This window comes from Mangifera indica, chromosome 20, assembly GCF_011075055.1.
Source record: "Mangifera indica cultivar Alphonso chromosome 20, CATAS_Mindica_2.1, whole genome shotgun sequence".
Lineage (NCBI taxonomy): Eukaryota > Viridiplantae > Streptophyta > Magnoliopsida > Sapindales > Anacardiaceae > Mangifera > Mangifera indica.
Window position 1 is genome coordinate 3,500,663 of NC_058156.1, and position 14,378 is coordinate 3,515,040.

The window sequence follows — 14,378 nt, forward strand, 5'->3', positions numbered from 1 at the left end:
TTTCTTTTGTGAAATTCTTTCACCAAATTGCATCAATTGGTATCAGAGCATCAACCTTGCAATGGTGAAAGACACAAAAAATCAAGAGCTAAGGTAAGAGCTTTTGCAATTGATACAACAATTAGAGTTTTGACTATAAATGATATTCAAAGAGTTGATCAAAGATTCTATGAAGAAGATCAAGGGGTTGATCGGAGGGTTAAACATGCAGTAATGAGAGATTTATACCAAACAGAAAATAGTGGATCTAACAACTGAAGATGGCATTGCTGCTTCGTCAATAAAACTTTCCTGGGATGTATTAAAAAAATTAGAGTTTCCAAAGTTCAATAGAGAAGAATTTGACAGTTAGCTCCTTCAAGCCAAATATTTCTTTGAAGTAGATGGCATAACCAAAGAGAATTGGGTCAAGATAACAACCTTGAATTTGGAAGGCAAAGCTATACAATAGTATCAAGGCTTTATAAAGAAAAAAGAAACTTAACCTATATCAAGGGATGAGTACACGCAATTTATAAGGGCTAGATTTGGAGTCTATACCTTTAATGATCCTTTCTCAGACTTGAGAAATCTTAGGCAAGTAGGTTCTTTACAATCTTACCTAGATGCATTTCATGAGCTTTATCCGAGAGTTAAAATTTGAGAGGATCAAACTCTCAGCTTCTTCTTATCTGATTTAGATAATGTTCTCCAAATACTGGTAAAAATCTTTAAACCAAAACAATAGTGAAAGCCTACTCATTAGCCAAATTATAAGAAATTACCGTAGCTACCATGAAAGACCAACCTAGACCACCTGCCATAACTTTATACCTTGGACCTTTTTATAGAACTACCAATAACCCTCATTTAACTTCTACTCCCCCTACAAAAATCAACCTTCAAACATCCAACCACATAAGAATTTTACCAAAACCAAACTTACCTAGATTAACTAAACAATGTCCCTAGAAGCAGTAAAACCTTAACCAATAAGGAAATAGATAAAAAAAAGGCCAACGGCCTATGTTTTTGGTGCAACAAAAAGTATGCCTTTGAGCATAAATGTAAAATAAAAAAGTAGTTATATACACTGCAATTACAAGTAAATGCAAAAGATGATGATGTTAATTGACATTAAGACAAGGGATGAGGAAAAAACCCTAAGTCTTATGGAAATTTCTTTGAATACACTTAATGGATTGTTAGGACCTACGGTGATGAAGCTATAAAGAGTACATGATAGGATACCTATCTTTATATTGGTGGACTCTAGAAGTACCAATAATTTTTTGAGTGAGAAGACTGTATAAAGGATATAAGGGCAGAATTTCCAAGTGGATGCATATATATTACCATTAAAGAATTATGATTTGATACTAGGAACATAATGGCTGGTAACATTAGGGGATATTTTGTAGAATTTTGAGGATCTCCAAATTGTATTCACACAAGGAGAGAGACAAGTTGTTTTAGAGAGGGCTAAAGATAAAAGCTTGGCTATTATAAATAATACCAAACTAAGGAAATTATTGAGAAAGGATCATCAATTAGCATTAGTACAACTAGTGCTGCCTTTTGAAGGTATGAAATCATTGCAGGCTATTGAAGAGATACTAGGAAAAGAATAGAAGGAGGTAGAGATCCTCCTACAATAATTTACTGATGTATTTGCTGAATAGACTACATTACCACCATCAAGAATTCATGATCATAAAATTCTACTCAAGGAAGGTATTCAACCAGTTAACCTCAGACCTTACAGATATAACAACCTTCAAAAGGATATGTTAAGGGTATGGTAAATGAACTGTTAGAAACGAGCGTTATAAAGCCAAGTAGTAGTCCATACTCTAGTCTTATTGTACTTGTCAAGAAGAAATATAGCTCTTGTAGATTATGTATCAATTATAAGAGCCTAAACAAAATACTATAAAAAATAAGTACCCAATTCTGGTAACTAAGGAACTATTAGATGAGTTAGGAGAAACTACTGTCTTTTCTAAGATAGACTTCAAATCTAGATATTGGAAAATAAGAATGGACAAATCTACAATTGATAAGACAACTATCAAGACACACGAAGGTTATTATGAATTTGTGGTAATGCCCTTTAAGGTCACAAATGCTCCTTCCACCTTTCCAAACCTTATGAACTCCATTTTCAAGCATCAATTAAGGAAGTATGTGCTAGTTTTTTTTGATGATATCCTTATTTGTAGCAAGGTAGAGAAAAACATCTACAACATCTTTAATAAGTGTTACATCTAGTATAAGATAATCAACGTTTTGCTAAGAAAATTATATGTAACTTTGGGTGCACAAAAATAGCATACTTAAGCCATGTAATTTTAGCTGAAGAAATGATGACTAATCCTGAAAAGATTGAAGTTGTAAAGAGTTGGCCAGTCTTTAGAAGCATCAAATAGTTAAAAGGATTTTTAGGCTTGACTGGATATTATGAAAGATTTGTCAAAAATTATGGACAGATTGCAAGACACTTAATTGAACAGCCAAAGCAAAATTCCTTCCAATGGAATAGTGATGCTCATAAAGCTTTTGAAAAACTTAAAGTTTCCATGACATCTGCACAAGTCTTGGCCCTTCCAAATTTCTCCAAAGAATTCATAATAAAAACTTATGCAAGTAGGGAAGGCATAAAGGCTGTATTGATGTAATAAAGGCACCCAATTGCCAACATAAGCAAGTCCTTTTCTCCAAAGAATCAATTGTTATTAGTGTACGAAAAAGAGATGTTGGCTATATTATTTGCAATAAAAAAATGAGAGCCTTACCTAGTGAATCATCACTTCACTATAAAAACTGATCACCAAAGTCTAAAGCTTTTTTTAAAGTAAAGAATTATCACTCCCTCACAATAACCATGGGTTGCTAAACTCATGCAATATGACTATGATATAATCTATAAGAAGGGGAAAGAAAATGTAGCTACAAATGCTTTGTCTAAACAATAGAGAGCAAAGGTTAATTCCTTAGCTATCAGTATTTTGCCTTCTAAATTGTTACAAAAAGTGGAAGCATCTTAGGAACACAAGGAGTACTTGAAGACTATAATTGCAACAAAAAAATAAGACCCACATGCTTATGAAAGTTTTTCATGGCACTATGATAAATTAAGGAGAAGAAGCAAACCAGTGGTAGGTAAAGACATGAACTTATTGCTCTGTTTCATTGTTCGACTTTTGGAGGTCACTCAGGAGTAAGTGTGATAGCTAAGCGATTAACATTAATTATGTATTATGGAGGTTTTTAGAGGGACGTCAGAAATTTTATTAGAACTTGTTCGTCATAGGTTCAAGCCTAAAAACACAACTAATCCTAGATTACTACAACCTTTATTGGTGCCATTGGGAGTCTTTATCGATATTACCATGGATTTCATTAAAGGCTTGCCAAAATCTTAAGGAAAATCATGCATCTTTGTGATCATGGATTAGTTCACTAAATATGCTCATTTTATGGCTTTACAACACCTACTTACAGTGGTGAATGTTGCTCAAATTTTGCTAGACAATGTGTACAAACTACATGGCATGTCGAATACTATTACAAGCGATAGAGGAACAATTTTTATAAGTTAGTTTTGACAAGAGGTATTCAAACTACAAGGAGTCGGATTGCAGCTATCTACGACCTACCATTTACAGATGGATGACCAAACAGAGGTAGTTAATCGATGTCTGGAAAATTGTCTTAGATGCAGAGTAGGGGAATTACCACATACTTGGGCAAAATGACTGACTTTAGTAAAGTTTTGATATAACATTTCGTACCACTCCAACATATAAACAACTCCTTTCAAAGCATTATATGGCTACCCTCTACCGATTCATGTTCCATACTTCCTAAATGATACTAAAATTAAGTCAGTTGATGTGTTCCTACGCTCTAGAGATGAGACCAGCCAGTTGTTGAAATGACACCTTAGCAAAACACAAATGAGAATGAAAGTGTTAACATATAAACAAAGGTCAAAGAGGAAGTTTCAAGTTGGAGATTGGGTTTACCTTAAGCTGCACCCTTATAAACAGAGCACAATGGACTAAGGGAATGTGAAATTGCAAGCTTGATATTTTGGTTCCTTTTAGATCACAAACATCCACAATGTTTTTCATGTGTCACTATTGAAGCCTATGCATGCTCCAGTTCAAACATCGTTGTTCCTGCCTAAATTTAACTAGACTATTAGTAGAGTTCCATAAGTTGTCTTAGATCCTTGCATGGTCAAACAAAGGGATGTTGCTAAGCTCAAGTCTTGATATGCTAGAAGGACCTCCCAGAATCTGAAGCAACATGGGAGTTTGCAGATGACATAAGGACAAGGTTCCCAACCTTCTCCCTTGAGAACAAGGTAGTTGAAGAGGGGGTTCTTTTGTGAATTTGAATCATTTTTAAGTTGAACTTTGTCGTGGCACACTAACGGTCATTTGGTTGAAGCTCGGCCTTCAGACCAAATCAGGAGCATTTTCATTTTGGAGGCGGGAAATTATTCTGCTCTTTTCATATTTTCTTTCTTTAAAGTTTTCCTTTCTTTTGTGAAATTCTCCCACCAATTTGCATCAATATGATTGATTTAATGAAGAGAGAAGGAAAAGTGTTGCGGGTGTAGAGTGTCGTTTCTGTTGCTTGCTGCTCATAGGCTCATGAATCAAGACATGAAAATGATTTTGAAGTGATGACAACACTGACGATGATATATAAATTGGGAATAGGGTGAGATTTTAACAAAAGTACAATCTTCATTTCCTATCAGGCCCAAAAGATTCAAATGATTGACTTACATTAGCTAAGGAAACGATTTCAACGGTTCAGAATATTGTATCATAACCTTCAACATCTATCTTATCTCGATAGACTTATGACATCAATTTAAATTTCATTCACTTATATGACATTGGCCTGATTAGCTAGTTTTAATTTTAATTGTTTGGTGTTCTTGTATTATATGGTAAACACTTCAATTTTTAATTATTCATCCATCTAAATCTAACGGTTAAGTTGCATTGAGATTAATGGCAACTCAATTCTTATTTCACAATCAACACATGAAATTTGACTAGATTTTTGCTGATAACTTTTATGTTCCTTGTTGGCGCTGTTGCACCGTAAGTTAATATCTTACCTTAAGTAGGCTGATGTATGTAAGAAGTTTATATGATGGAACCATGTAAAATCTTTTCAATGAGTAACTGCATGTAACATACGTATATAACAACATTGATGAGATGCTAAACAATATTCTAGGAATTATTCTCACAGATGCAAGTGTTGAGCATGCTTTGTAAATGTTAATATAATCACTGAAGCTCTAGGAACAGGCTGGCTCGAGGATGGAGGCTGGCCTCTTTGAGAGTAATTCCCATTTGATCAACTCCATAAACTCTTCTGGGGAAGCTTGATACCAATTTGTAGTTCTCAACACCAGGTAGGCCTAGAGAATCAATGTATCTGTAGACTGACTGGATTTTATCAGTGGGCAAAAAGCTGTGTTCTCTTCGTTCACCACTTGGAAATCGTATCATTATCTGGACACATTCACATGTTAATGCATTTGAATGATTTAATCTGTATGCAGTTTCAGCTAAAAGAGATATGGTTGCAGATTATAAATTGTACCTGAGTAACCTGAGAATCCTTTCCCCCATTTGTAGTCTGCTTGTATTGAGTTTCTCTAATAGTACTTGGGCTTATTTTTGCTTTGCTGTTGTGTTTTTGCATAGGAGTGTCGCTTAACTTCACATAATTTGCTTTACTTGAAGCTACTTCAACTGGGTTCGGATCTTTTCCTCCAGAAGATAATTGCTTGAGTTTCTCTTTTTCCTGTGCAAAGGAAAAGTAAATTACAATAATGAATTGTAACTTGAAGCATTGATTATGATACAAGGCACAAACTTTGTCTATCTTTAGAGCTGCAAGATATGCCGCATCTTGTTCTTCTCTCAGTTGACGATCTGCTTTTATCTTTTCTTCTTCCTTGGCTCTCACTATTGCTCTTGCCTTTTCTTCCTCCGCTCTTGCGCCACCAAAAGCTGACCCTTGTTCCTCCATTGTTCTCTGCAGAATCTCCACTATCTCCGCTGGGGACATTGGTCCTTCCATCTGAAGATTGACAAATCCGAAATAAATCAACAAATTTATGGTTAACATATGATGAAAATATTGCTTCAATATATAGTCATCAATATGATTATTTAGACCAATTCACCTGTTGAAGCACTGCTATGTTATTGCCGGCAGCAGGAGCTACTACGGCACAGAAGGGGAAGCTGGCAACCCTCATTGTTGCAGCCATTTGTAAACCTTCTCCTCTATCAGCAAGGCGACCCCAGGAAATTAAGTTTGCATCAAGAAACTGAATTACAAACTCCGAACACAGTGTCTCCCTACAAAAGGAGGGGGTGAAAGGATGTTGTGGTGAGTGAAGATACATGAACATGAACTTATGTTCATCTTCAGCTATCTTCAAAGCCTCCATGAAATTACATGCATAAAAGAACGGATGTGTGGAGCCATATTGCTGTTCAAAACTGTTAAGAAAAGCGAATTCTTCCGGAACAATTGGTGGTTCTTGTGAAATTAGTTCCGGAAAATGAAAGTTCAATGGTTGGGGGTGATGCCTTCTTCCTCCTATTGATCCCATGACATTTATACCATGACCCATTACTCTTGAAAATCCTCCTAAAATGCTTCTGGGAAGGCCAACCATTCGTCGGACTATGCCATTGCAGGAAGCTTCCCCTGTGCCTCTTCCATTTTCTCTAATTGTTGAAGACATTTTTTTTTTTTTGTTCTTCTCTAGTTTAAGCACAAGATTAACAAAGAAAAGTCTTGACTACATATGCAGGATGCAGCTATTTGCATACAGGAGAATTAGTAAAGCCGAGAAAACAAAAAGTTATACTCTTGTCCACTAATCAATGAACTAATGAATCTGTTAAATTCTTTACTGACCTTTATTCAAAGTAAAGTCAAGAACTATTCGAGAATAGGAAGATGCTGGCTTTTTCTTTTTGGCTTTTACAAAGCTTAAAGAAGATGCTTCGCTTGTCAAAGAATCAACCGTCAAATAGAGATGCAGGAAATTGCAGATTATTCAGATTATTTGTGCAAACAAAAAGAAAATGTTAAAAGATAAACACTATGGCGAGTGGAGGATCGGATTCCTATTCCTATTCCTATTCCTACTACTTTTTTTCCTTTTTATCCTTCCAAGAATTTCGATCTATTATATTATGCTTATTCTATACCCTATATGTTACAGTAAATGTACCATATCTAGCATCTCAAAACATTTTTTTCTATCAAACTCACAAATTCAACATTTAAAAAGCAACTAATTATTAGTTAATGAGGAGTTATTTAATCAGTAAATAGTTACATCACCAATATATAGGTTGATTTAAGGTACCGATAAGAAACATTTCTATCCAAAGTGATGAGGAGAACAATAGCTGAAAGTTACCACAATTTTTATGATTTCTTTAGTATTAAATGATAGTTTCCCACCTTGAAACCACTTCTCATGACTTCAATAATTACAAATGAAGTACATTTATTTTCTTACCATATCTAAAGTGCACATTCATCATATAACAACACCTTTCAAGATTTGTGATATTGCACTTGTATAGAGGCTTGAAGCATTGAACAACCATTCATTGCTTTTAGTACTTGCATTATAATTTGGATATTATCCTCTAAAAATAGTCAATAGTATAACCGTGGATGTAGGTTTTTGATCATTGACCAAACAACGTTAAAAATATTGTTATGTCTCCAATTTTTTGCACAGAATCCAACCACTCTTTAGTGTACTTCTTGTTGGTGTTAATATCATCACCAACAATTTGACATTAAAAAGGAGACCCTAAAAAGGCCTTTCTATATTCCAGTAAGAAAACATTGGTCACTTTTGACTTTTTCAATCATAAAATTCTTTTTTTCAATAGCTTAATATGGAAGAAGGACTAGTTTAACTACCACTAATAGTCAGCCTGTTAAGAATAGTATCAGTCACAACTCTCCATCTTCAGGCCACTCAGTCCTATTATTGAAGAATAACTTGTTTTGGCAATTGGGGGACAACTTATGGTGCTTGATGTGGTTGCACAACTAGTCAACCTTATTGATGCCATCCAGACACAAATCTAACGAATAGATAATCCAACTCCAATAACACCTATTAGGGTGTTCATTCCCTTGCAACATTTAACCAACCAAAGGAGACTGTGACAAGATTCCTATAAGGAGAGGAGTTTGTAACAAGTCCAACATGTAGAGAGAAACTCATGCAACAAACATGTCACGCCTTGTCATGACGCAGACAAATCATCTGTAGATTTAAACTCACAAAATAATGACATTGACCCAATATGTCTAACCTCTAACTCACATCATGATAAGGTTAGCTATCAATGTGCAAAACATATCATTTGTTAAGGTGTTTCCAACCTTAATGTGTTCAAAATAAATTACTTCGAAACAATGTCAACAAGAAGCCTACAAACTTCAACTTACATCGTGACAAAACCAACTAGCAACATGCAAAGCATAACCCATACTTTCATAATGCACAACCGCCTGAATACCCATTAAGCCTTTTTGGAGAATGTAACACCCCCATCTAGAAATATTGCCCTCCAAAGCGAAATTTCACTAAATTGACTATTTCAAGCATGCATTTAATCTAAAACATGTAATAAATTCATGAAATATCTTAATAAAACCTCATTTATTAAAATTTGTAAAATTACTTAAATACCCTTATGAAACCAAACCAAAAGCATTCAAAAGATATTTAATCTCACAAATAAAAACTAAAAGCTATAATATGTATAGTCAAACACAATCATAAAGTCAAAATGAAATAAATACTAATAAAAATAGAAATGATTGGAATGTCCTCACAACTTTACGCCCGTTAACCACTACTTGTCCTACAATTGTCACAATTACCTGTACTTGTACGCATGAAAATAGGGGAGTAAATGATAAAGCACTCAATAAGTAGGATACTTTATCGATGACTATTACTTAAATCCCCAAAATGCCCTTGGTTTTGACCCTCACTATCTTTGTCATCTGGAGTTGACATTAAACTCTATTATGGATGATAACGAATCCTATATATCAATTATGTGCTCATACTATACTTTAAGGAATATCTAGGTTATATGTCATAACTCTCAAATCGAATTATGTCCTGCCTGATCACTGAGGAACAACTCCTCAGATTCCTATTTGTTGTGGCCATACTGAACTGGACAGAAGCATCTAAATCTAAAAGTTATAATAAAAATTGTATACTAGGTCGATCGATACGGATCGAATACAAAGATTTGACACATTGGTCATATGAGTTATCTCTTTGTACCATTATACCAAATTGTATCTCAACTTGGTTGTACTATGAGCAAGTATCCTACTACAAGTTTGAAGTCTTATTATAGACGTGCCCTATTACAGGTAGTGTAAGGAATGTATACTCATAGTGCCTGTTCATAATAATCCTATAATGTCTAGTATGGATGCCTCTCAAGCCTTAACTCACTTAGCTTGCTCTCACTTCTATCTAAAAGATATATCTTTTGCCATACTAGGGTTTCATTCTTAAACACGTAGGGTACTACTACACACTCGAGATCTTTGTACTGTTACTCAACATTCTTAACCTAATTCCCTTTCTTTTTTTCCTTAATCTGTTCTATACACATGAGTGTGTGTCTACGGACACATGAGAGTATGTCTTTTTATTTATATGCACACAACTAATTCCTTATGGCGTCTTCCCATGTGTTAATTTTTCTCTACACATAGGTGTGTGCCCTTGTTAACATGGGGGTGTGCCCTTTCAGATATTTACTTCACTTTTCATTTATATTTTTTTCTTGCCTACATTACTTCTTAAGGATATTCTATTCATTTCATCCCACACATGGTCGTGCTATTGCTACATATGAGAAGTCCACATATCCTGGTTGATTGCTCAACAATCAACAATGTCCAAACATTATCGTAACATTAGATTACTCAACTAGAAAAACTAGAGTGTGCATACATGGGTGTATGTCTTATACCACAAAACCATGTGACAAACCTAGAAACCAGAAGAATTAACCTAATTTCACAATTCAACCTAGTCCTATCTTATTCTTGTTGATGCATCTTTGTTCCAAATAAATCATATCCCAATACAACATTAGGAACATACTATTCATAAACCAAACATTCCTAATACTTTGCACAACATCGAAGGAAGGCAATAAAGATGGTGGTTTTATCCAAACAAACATGCATTCATACATCCATGAGTAAATCCACGAAATACTACCATTCAAATTACTTACTTAATAACAAGTAACACTCATATTGCATGATAATATCAACCACACATTTATCTTCAACTAAATTGACTGTAAAAAGATATCTATGAAACATAATTCATTAATAATAATAAATATAAGTTCTATTTCTTTAACTATGACCAACATTCTCAACAAACATAATACTTGGCAGAGAGGAAATCCTACCATATAAACCATTATAGAGAAAGAAGGGCGATTTCCTACTTACCATTCTATGTTATAGATTGATCATACAAAGGCCTCTTGCTCTCTTCTTTCCTCATTAACATGTAGTGAGAATTGAGCCGTCAAAGCTACTACATAGAAAATAGAATATTAGACTTGAAATCTCTCTCTTTCTCTTTGAAAGTTTCATGCATTTGATTAGGGATCTAAATCCCTAAAATGCAATGATCATGCCTTCTATAAAACTGGAATCATATAATGCCATACAAGTGCATCTATTCTACCACATACGACTATGTATTGCATAATTCAAATTTTATACAGAGTTTTTTTTATCTTGCTAATAAGGTAATAACACACAATAATAACCTTAATGTGCACAACCATGTGTCTTTGAAAACTTACACTTTGACTTTCAAAACACATTTAATCTTTCATACAACAATTAAACTCACATATAAAGACTATTTTGCTCTTGATATGTATCTATGGGTGTTACAATTCCTCTCCTCTTAATAGAATTCCATATTCAAAATTCATTGGGAATAGGTTAAGATATGTTTGTCTCTCACTGTCTGCTCCATCTCTCGGGTAGTCTTCTTCACCTTGTCATTTCTCTAAAGTACCTTAGGGGATTTATCGGTTTCTTAGCTACTTGATCCTCTTATCTAGGATCTGAACTGATCTTTCATCATAACTTTAGTCCTTTGATAACTGAATCTCTTTAATCCTTAACACATAGGAAGTATCACCAATATACTTACGTAATGATAAGACATGGAACACATCATGAATGCGATTCATGCTTGTGGGTAATGTAAGCCTATAAGTTACCTTATCGATCTAGTCCACTTTCTCATATGGGCTTATATACCGTGGACCAGCTTACCCTTTCTCTTGAACCTTATCATATGTTTAAATAGAGTTATTCTGATGAAGACTCTGTTATCTACACTGAACTCCAAATCTTGATGTCTCCTATTAGTATAATGTTTTCATCGATCTTAGGCTTGTTTCATTCTCTGCCTGATAAACTAGATATTTTCAATCATTTTTAAGTTAACTCTAGTCCAAAAGACTTAACCAATGCATCTCTTTCACCCAACTTATCCTAGTGTAGAGGAGAATGACACTTTGTACCATAAAGTGCCTCATATAGTGTCATCTGAATTGTTCCTTGATAATTGCTATTATAGACAAACTCTACTAAAAGCAATATCTTAACCTAACTCACCATATGGTCTAAATAGTAAGCTCTCAATATGTTTTCTAACACCTGATTAGTCTTCTTTATTTGACTATCTGTCTATAGGTGATAGATTGTACTAAATGCCAAATTAGTACTTGATAATCTATGTAGACTCTTCCAAAAAGCTAACACAAACTCATGTCTTTATCTAATACTATAGCCTTGGGCATACCATGCAATTTGATAATCTCTCGAACATATAACTTCCCTAGCTAATTTGTAATAGATTAGAAATATTTTGTCTTGGCCAATATGTTGACTATTACCCAAAGCACATTAAAACCATTTTGAACACTTGGGAGCCCAACAATGAAGTTCATGGAAATATGTTCTCATTTCCACTTAGGTACACTCAAAGCTAAGGTAATCCTGACAGTCCCTGGTGTTTGACCTTAATATGTTGACAAGTGAGACACTTAGAAATGAACTTACTTACCTCTCTCTTCATACCAAACCATTAGAAACTTCTTCTTAAATCTTAATACAGCTTTACACCCTCGAGATGGATACTATAAAGCAAATTATGAGCCTCTGCAATAATCTTCTACCTTAACTCTATTATAAGTGAGACATAAACTCTGCTTTTGAACTTAAGAATGCCATTTACTACATGAAAATCCAACTCAAGACCATTCTTAATCCTCTGTACTTTCTACTTACACCACCCATCCTATAGCTAAACTATCTTGATCTCCTCAATCATTATGGATTTGGTCTCTAATTACTAACTCAATTTACTCTTAGTCCAGATCTAGTTGAATTTCTTTTTAAACCTTTCACTGTGACAAGAACACTTTTTTGTTGAGTGTATTCGTGACTACATTTGCCTTGCTTGGATGGTATTTGATATCATAATTATAATCCTTCATTAACTCGAGCCATTCCTCTTGTCTTATGTTAAGCTCTTTCTGAATAAAGAAGTACTTAAGGCTTTCATAATTGGTGTAGATATTACATCTTAGCCTAAATAGGTAGTGCCTCTAAATCTTAAGGGCAAACACCATTACTATTAACTCTAAATCATGGGTGGAGTATCTTGTTTCAAAATCTTTCAATTGTTTTGAGGCATATGTTATTACCTTGCCTCGTTGTATTAATATTGCTCCCAAACCACCATAAGATACATTTTTGTAAAGATCATACTTGACCTCATTTTTCGGTAGGGCTGATACTAGAGCAGAAGTTAATCTCTTTTCAACTCATTTCAACTTTCCTCACAGGAGTACGACCACTAAACCTAAGTTTCCTTTTTAGTGAGAGTTGTAGGAGGTATTGCTAGCTAGCAAAACCCCTCAACATATTTTCTTTAGTACCTTGCCGAATCCAAAAAACTATAGACCTCCTTGATGGTTTTTAGCCTTTATTAGTCTAACGTTGCCTTAATCTTACTTGGGTGTATTCATATACCCTTTATTAAAACCACATGCCTTAAAAATGCTATTCTATCTAACTAGAATTCACACTTAGAGAACTTTGCATACAATTGTTTTTCTCTCAATCTTTATAAAGTAAACCTCAATTGTAACTCATGCTCCTCTTGACTCTTTGAGAACACCAAAATATTGTCAATGAAAACTACTATAAACTTGTCTTGGCAGTCGAGAAATACTCTGTTCATCAAATTCATAAACATTAAAAGGGCATTAGTTAGTCTGAACAACAACACTACAAACTCAAAATGGCTATACTTGGTATGAAAGGATATCTTAGGTATATCTTGCTAAACTATACTTACTTGATTATAGCTTGACCTTATATCGATCTTAGAGAGCATCACTGATCTTTTCAACTAGTCAAATTGATCATCTATTATGGGCAACAAATATATATTCTTAACAGTTATTATGTTCAACTATCAATAATCTATACACAATCTTATGGCCTTATTTTTCTTCTTGACAAACAGGGTGGACACTTTCTACGAAGAGTGAATCGATTTGATAAAACTATTCTTTAATAACTTTTAGAGCTACTTTTTTAATTCTTGTAGCTTGTTTAGGGTCACTATATAGGGTGTATTAAAGATAGTTATTGTGTCTAACATTAGTTCTATGTTAAACTCTATCTCTCACTCAAGAGCTAATCTTGGTGAAGTCTTTTAGGAATACACTAAAAACTCTTAAACGACTAGTATCTCATCAATGCTTAGGCTTAACTCCACCTTACTTACCACATAGGCTAAAAAACTTGGGCACCTTTTGCTTAACATTTTTTTTTTTTTTGCCTTAACTACATTGATCATCATGCTCTTAACTACCCTTCACTGAACTCAAACCAATCTCCATTCTCTAGGTTGAATTAGACTTTCTTATATCGATAATCATTCTTAGCTTCATTCTTCCTTAGAAAATCCATCCCCCGAATCATGGCAAAATTTGTCATCTTAAATATTATTAGATCCATGAGAAGCTATCTATCTTAAATTTCTATAGTCTGTCTCATTAACATCTCATCACTTATCCTTGACCTATTATCAAGTAACCTTTGCCACACTTGTGAAACCCTTTAATTAATTACTTACAAAAAAAAAAACTATATCGACTTTCTAGGCCACTCTTACTTGTTGAACTCCTAACCTTTTTACTAGGCTATTGACTACA

General features: G+C 34.2%; 1 protein-coding gene across 1 annotated transcript; it reads right to left on the reverse strand.

Moving 5' to 3' along the window:
• Nucleotides 1-5,158: 5,158 nt before the first annotated feature.
• LOC123204149 (plant UBX domain-containing protein 10-like) lies at nt 5,159-6,925 on the reverse strand. Its single transcript, XM_044620726.1, has 4 exons — nt 6,206-6,925; nt 5,893-6,099; nt 5,617-5,820; nt 5,159-5,525 (listed from the first exon to the last, which is right to left on the reverse strand). Exons 1-4 carry the CDS (start codon nt 6,773-6,775, stop codon nt 5,298-5,300), a joined length of 1,209 nt encoding a protein of 402 aa, XP_044476661.1. The 5' UTR covers nt 6,776-6,925; the 3' UTR covers nt 5,159-5,297.
• Between the last annotated feature and the right edge of the window lie 7,453 nt (nt 6,926-14,378).

Excerpts from the sequence above, each read along its gene's own strand:
- LOC123204149 (XM_044620726.1), bottom strand. The coding sequence starts at position 6,775 with ATGTCTTCAACAATTAGAGAAAATGGAAGAGGCACAGGGGAAGCTTCC. Across the intron at positions 5,821-5,892 it reads CAGCTCTAAAGATAGACAAA|GAAAAAGAGAAACTCAAGCA; the intron begins GTTTGTGCCTTG and ends TCCTTTGCACAG. Across the intron at positions 5,526-5,616 it reads AGGATTCTCAGGTTACTCAG|ATAATGATACGATTTCCAAG; the intron begins GTACAATTTATA and ends GAATGTGTCCAG.